This window comes from Armigeres subalbatus, unplaced genomic scaffold (genome assembly GCF_024139115.2).
Source record: "Armigeres subalbatus isolate Guangzhou_Male unplaced genomic scaffold, GZ_Asu_2 Contig37, whole genome shotgun sequence".
Lineage (NCBI taxonomy): Eukaryota > Metazoa > Arthropoda > Insecta > Diptera > Culicidae > Armigeres > Armigeres subalbatus.
In genome coordinates, this window is record NW_026943119.1 from 91,270 (window position 1) to 97,591 (window position 6,322).

At 44.9% G+C, this 6,322-nt stretch overlaps 1 protein-coding gene across 1 annotated transcript; it reads left to right on the top strand.

Moving 5' to 3' along the window:
* Nucleotides 1-418: 418 nt before the first annotated feature.
* Nucleotides 419-4,079, top strand: LOC134204051 (uncharacterized). Its single transcript, XM_062678875.1, has 2 exons — nucleotides 419-3,461; nucleotides 3,523-4,079. The coding sequence occupies exons 1-2, from the start codon at nucleotides 419-421 to the stop codon at nucleotides 4,077-4,079; spliced, it is 3,600 nt and encodes a 1,199-aa protein (XP_062534859.1).
* Nucleotides 4,080-6,322: the final 2,243 nt, after the last annotated feature.

Consider the following 6,322-nt stretch of genomic DNA (forward strand, 5'->3'; position numbering starts at 1 on the left):
AGTGCTCCAACGAAGAACAATTCTAGGGCAAGAGGAAATATCATTGCGCACCACAGTGAACCTAAAATCAGAGCCGAAATCAACGCGGTGGAAGCCAAGGCGTGTCTGGCTTGCAAGAAAATTGGTCATCGTATCCAGGAATGCCAAGCGTTCAAATCTCTCTCGGTGGATGGACGTTGGAAGTTTGTACAATCCAGTGCACTTTGCAGAAATTGTTTGAATTCTCACGGCAGAAGAAGTTGTAGAAAAACCAGCACCTGCGGTACAAACGGTTGCGATTTTCGCCATCATCCACTGCTACACTCGTCGCGCGGCATTTCGGTTGTGAAGACACCATCAGTGATGAACATTGCGGAGAACCAGACTCACCGACAAGTGAAACAGTCCCTGCTCTTTAGGATTGTGCCGGTTACCTTGCATGGACCAAAGGAAAGTGAATACCTTCGCCTTTCTCGACGATGGGTCGTCCTTGACACTTATTGAGGATAGCCTGGCGAAGAAACTTGGTGTTAATGGTGTTAAGGCGCCACTATGTTTGCTGTGGACGGGGAATATGACTAGAACGGAGAACGATTCGAAGCAGTTGTCGTTAATCGTTTCGTCGACTGATGGGAGAAAGTATTCACTGGAAGAAGTTCAAACCGTTAAGGAGCTATCATTACCTACGCAAACACTTTCGTACGATCAGCTGTCGAAGCAGTACGGCCATCTCAAGGGACTGCCGGTGGCGAGCTACACCAAAGCAGTTCCAAAACTGCTGATCGGAGTTAACAACCTGGAGTTGATAGTCCCATTGAAGACGCGCGAAGGAATTAGACGCGAACCAGTGGCTGTGAAAACAAGATTAGGTTGGTGTATATATGGTGGTTCAGCGGACTACAGTCAGATGGCGTCGATCAACTACCATGCCTGTGGGTGTGTCGCCGATCAAACGCTGCACGATCTCGTCAAAGATTTCTTCACCACGGACGAAGTTGGAACGAAACCAGTAGCACCACTTGTGTCGGATGAAGAGAAGCGTGCACAACGAATACTAGAGGAGTCAACTGTCCGGGTAGGCGACCACTTCGAGACCGGCCTTCTGTGGAAATTCGACCACATAGAGCTCCCCGAAAGCTATAACATGGCTCTGCGGCGGCTTGAGTGCCTGGAAAGACGTATGAACCGGAATCCAGAACTGAAGCAAGCATTACAACAACAACTGGAAGACTACCAACAGAAAGGCTATGCCCATCGCGCAACCAAAGAAGAACTAGCTAACGGCGACATACGCCGTGTGTGGTATCTACCGCTAGGAGCAGTTGTTAACCCTCGTAAACCGGGAAAGGTTCGCATGATATGGGATGCAAGAGCGGCAGTCAATGGTATCTCACTAAATTCAGTGCTGCTAAAAGGTCCGGATCAGCTGACTTCGCTTTCCGGTGTACTATTGCGCTTTCGTCAGTTTAATGTTGGAGTTTCTTCAGATATAAAGGAAATGTTCCATCAAATCTACATACGGAAAGAAGACCGCCACTCTCAACGATTCCTTTGGCGCAACGATCCTTCCGACGTACCAGAGGTGTATTTCATGAATGTAGCCACCTTTGGTTCAACTTGCTCCCCAGCGGCAGCCCAATATGTGAAAAACAAAAACGCCAAAGATTACCAAGAATTGTATCCCCGAGCGGTCGAAGGCATTCTTAACAACCACTACGTGGACGATTCGCTAGAGAGCTATGAATCTGTTCACGAAGCTATCGAAGTCTCCCAACAAATGCGTTTCGTTCACCAGCAAGCCGGTTTCGAACTGAGGAATTGGCTATCGAACAGCAGTGACCTTTTGATTGCTTTGGGAGTATCTATGGATTCATCCAAACAAGATAAGGCTTTTACTACTGACAAACAAACAGACTATGATCGGGTTCTCGGGCTCTTGTGGTTGACGCAGGAAGACGCCTTCAGTTTCTCAACTGAAATGAAACCTGAAATCGTTAATTCGTTAAGAGACGATGAACGTCCTACAAAAAGACAGATGTTGAAGTGTCTGATGTCGCTCTTTGACCCACTCGGCCTACTGAGCCTCTTCGTGGTACATGGCAAAATCTTGCTGCAAGAAGTATGGAGAGAAGGGATACAATGGGACGAAAAAGTGAATGACGGTCTGCATCAAAGGTGGAAAAATTGGACAAACCTGATCAAGGATGTCGCAAGTCTTAAGATACCTCGCTGCTACTTCCCAGGTGCTACCAAAGAGCGGTACCGAAATCTCCAACTGCACATATTTGTGGATGCCAGCGAATCTGCGTATTGCGCAGTAGTCTACTTTCGCACTTCGAACTCCGACGGTTTCCCCGAGTGTGCACTTGTCTCGGCGAAAACAAAGGTGGCCCCGCTGAAGACTGTTTCAATACCTCGCTTGGAGCTGCTAGCCGCAGTGCTCGGTGCTCGTCTCTCACAGTTCGTCGAAGAAAACCACACACTGAAAGTTACACGAAAAGTCTTCTGGAGCGACTCCGCAACAGTTCTTTCCTGGCTGCGAGCTAATCATCGCAGATATAAACAATTTGTAGCCTGCAGAATAGGAGAATTAATTACGACCACCGATGTCGAAGACTGGCGTTGGGTTCCCTCCAAAGAAAATCCAGCCGACATTGCCACGAAGTGGGGAAATGGCCCAGACCTAAACGCAAACAGTGTCTGGTTCAAGGGACCAGCGTTCCTTCAACTAGCGGAATCAGAATGGCCGGTACAACGAACGTTGACGTCACCTACCGAAGAAGAGCTACGTCCTTGCTTCGTTCATGGGACAGTTCAAACTGCTGGAGGTTTGATGGAACTAGATAGATTTTCTCAACTGAAACGTGCTATACGGTCCGTCGCCTACGTGTACCGATTCATAAGCAACATCAAGAAGAAGCTAGCAAGACATGAGTTATTCGTAGGTCCATTATCCTCAGAAGAGCTACGAAAGGGAGAAAGTCTACTAATCCGCGAGACACAGTGGCAGTGCTTCCCAGATGAGATGGTGACCTTGATAAGCAACCAGACGAAACCTCCAAATGAGCGAATCTATGTGGGAAAAAGCAGCGCTCTCTATCAGCTATGTCCAATCTTAGACGAACAAGGCATCATTCGAATGGATAGCAGAATAGCGGAGGCTCCAAATGTCAGGAAGGAGATGAAATTTCCAGTAATCCTTCCTAGGAGTCACAAGTTCACTACCTTGCTGCTGGAATACTATCACCGTAAGTACCGACACGGCAACACCGAAACTGTCGCGAACGAAGTTCGTCAGCTGTATTATGTCCCGAGACTCAGAAGGGCGATTAACAGCGTTGCCAAAGCGTGCCAGTGGTGTCGCGTGTACAAGAGCTTACCGCAGATTCCCCGCATGGCGCCGCTCCCGTTAGCCAGGATGGCGTCATTCGCCAGACCCTTTACGTATACTGGCCTGGACTTTTGGACCGTTGACGGTGAAGGTCGGTAGAAGCAACGCTAAACGCTGGATAGCCGTTTTCACGTGTTTGACAATACGGGCAGTGCACATCGAGGTGGCTCATAATCTCACTACGGACTCGTGCGTCAAATGTATTCGACGCTTCATCTGCCGCCGAGGTGCACCGGCCGAGATCTATTCAGACAACGGCACGAATTTCGTGGGAGCCGCTAGACTACTGAAGGAGCAAATTGAGGACCTGGCCGTAACTTTCACTGGGACCACTACCAATTGGGTATTCAATCCGCCTGGAACTCCGCACATGGGTGGAGCCTGGGAGCGGATGGTCCGCTCTATCAAAGTGGCGGTGGAGACGTCGTACAACAACCATCGCAAGCTGGATGACGAAGCGTTGATTACATTCATGGTGGAAGCCGAAGCTATCGTTAATACACGACCACTAACGTATTTGCCACTAACGTCGGACGAGAGCGAGGCACTCACACCGAACCATTTCTTGCTGGGAAACTCGTGTGGCGTTCGGCAACCAGTGGTCGAGGCAACCGATGCAGCGCAAGGTATACGGTCGTCATGGCATCAAGTACAGCACCAGCTGGATGTGTTTTGGAGAAGATGGATCATGGAGTACCTCCCACACTGACTAAGAGGCCAAAGTGGTGTGGTGAAGCAAAACCTTTAACGGAGGGTCAGTTAGTGCTGGTAGTTGGAGACGGAAACGAAACGAATGGATAAGAGGCAGGGTGGTTAAAGCGATTGCAGGGTGGATGGGAGAACTAGGCAAGCTATGGTGCAAACTGCGAGGGGTCTTGTGCGTAGGCTAGTGGCTAGGCTAGCGGTTCTAGAGGTGGATGAAGTTGGTAAGACTGGACCTGGTGGCCAGTATTACGGGGAGAGGATGTTAACACTGGCAGCACTGCTGGTCACGCTAATGTGACGGCCGATACGGCAGGTTGACCCGTTGACAGACCTGTCAGGATGACGGAGGATGACATGTAGATGAAGGTAACCTGTCTACTATTGATTCGGCTTCTTGCTGTTTATTGAAACGAAAACGTGCAGCGAACGGTATCATTTCAGAAAGGTGAACTAATTAAATATTGTTGTTCAGGAAACTTTTATAAAATTGAATTCATCCTACAGCTAAATACGAGCTAAATATCCTTAACTAAAATTAGTGGTTTGTTCTCTATAAAATCGTGTGAATTCCATGCAATTAGTAAGTGTACTATAGCTATTGTTAAAACTTAACCTAACCTAAAATAATCATGCAGGACACACACGGAACACATATAGTACGGTAGAACTGTCCTTAAAGCTATACGTGCAAACAGATTTATGTAAGTAGAAGAAGTTAAATATTGAAATTACCCTATAACTAACATGCAAAAATAAAATTATAGCTAAAGCTACGTTACAACCAACTCTATCAAGCGTTGTAATTTGCTGAACGAGAATCTACTTGTGGCGGACGTTCTTAACCCTACAAACATCGAGAACAAATTCTTTATCATATTCCTCTTCAACATACTCTGCAAAAAAATCGTCTTTCATAGTATCCGTAAAATCTTTCAATTTTTCCAACGCATCAATTTGTTTGTCTTCGTTTTTTGTAATTAGGAACTTGAAAAACAAATGTAGTAATTTATACGCCGAATCCACACTACGCGTGTTCATCAAAGAAGCGAGTATTATTTTGCAATTAGAGTTTTTTGGATCTTTCTTATTAGGTAGGTACTTGTCTACATCTTTAAACATATTTTTAGTGAGATGAGAACTGCACAATTTAATTATTACACAATCATGAGCACTTTCTTTATCTTCGATCCACTTTTCACATTTTTTCAAGTATTCTGTCAATGTCATTTTATTGAAAACCTGTACAATGGAATGAATAGCTGCCATTGACATATCTGTGGTTATGGTTCTGAAAAAAAAACTTATTTTCTTGTGCGATTCTATGGTAATGTATTGAACAATACGGAAGAGAATTGTTGAAATATTGATAACATTATGTGTTTCAGAAAAGAAACTAGCGAAAGGAAACGGTTTCAAATGCATATCTGTATCACAGATTTGTACACGTGCTAGTATGTTATAGTATAGCATGGATCCTCCACAAATAGAATGCCATTTCGTTCCGGTCGCGTCCATGTAAAAGTCTTGTGGGCCTTTTTCTCTACATATTTCTAAAAATATTGATAATTGTTCACGTTTCATGAGTATTATATTGCATGGAGTATAATGAAGAGACATGATGGAAAGCTTAGGCTTCTTACTTAGTATCATAAGAGCCGTGAACACATCATCATCTTCACGCATTTTTTTTCTAGCTTCAGATGCAATTTGTCTTGTAGTGCTTTCAGAAATACATGTGTTCAAATTGTTGGTTTCTTTAAATTTCACGATATTAGCTTCTAGCTCCTTAACTTGAATGCGATCAAATTCACGCGGCGTTACTGTCAAAAGTGTCTGCTGTATCTGTACTCTTTGTTTTCCACGAACTTGGGAGGCAAGCTTACATGGATGATCTATTGCCGTCATGTCTTGCAAAACCCTGAACTTAACATTGTCGTTTCCTTTGGCATCAAAAGTTGCGCGATACACAAAGCGTTTACAGTTATTATACATACAATAAGCATGGATAGAAATAGTTCTTATAGTTTTCTTCCTTGGAACGTAGTCCTTCACATCCTTAAAGTATACTTGGCAAGTTCTATTAGGGTAACGAGTCAAATCATGAAATGTTTCATATTCGGCTTGCTTCTCCAAAGTTTCGAGTTCATTGCGTTTTAAATGCCCTTTCTTAAATCTGATCAGTTTGCCTGTTTTTTTATCTAACACTTTATTCAATTGCTCTCTTGTCCATTCGAAACTGTTACCTGA

Coding starts and splice junctions, on each gene's coding strand:
- LOC134204051 (XM_062678875.1), top strand. CDS start 419: ATGGACCAAAGGAAAGTGAATACCTTCGCCTTTCTCGACGATGGGTCG. Junction 3,462..3,522: donor TTGGACCGTTGACGGTGAAG/GTCGGTAGAAGC, acceptor CAATACGGGCAG/TGCACATCGAGGTGGCTCAT.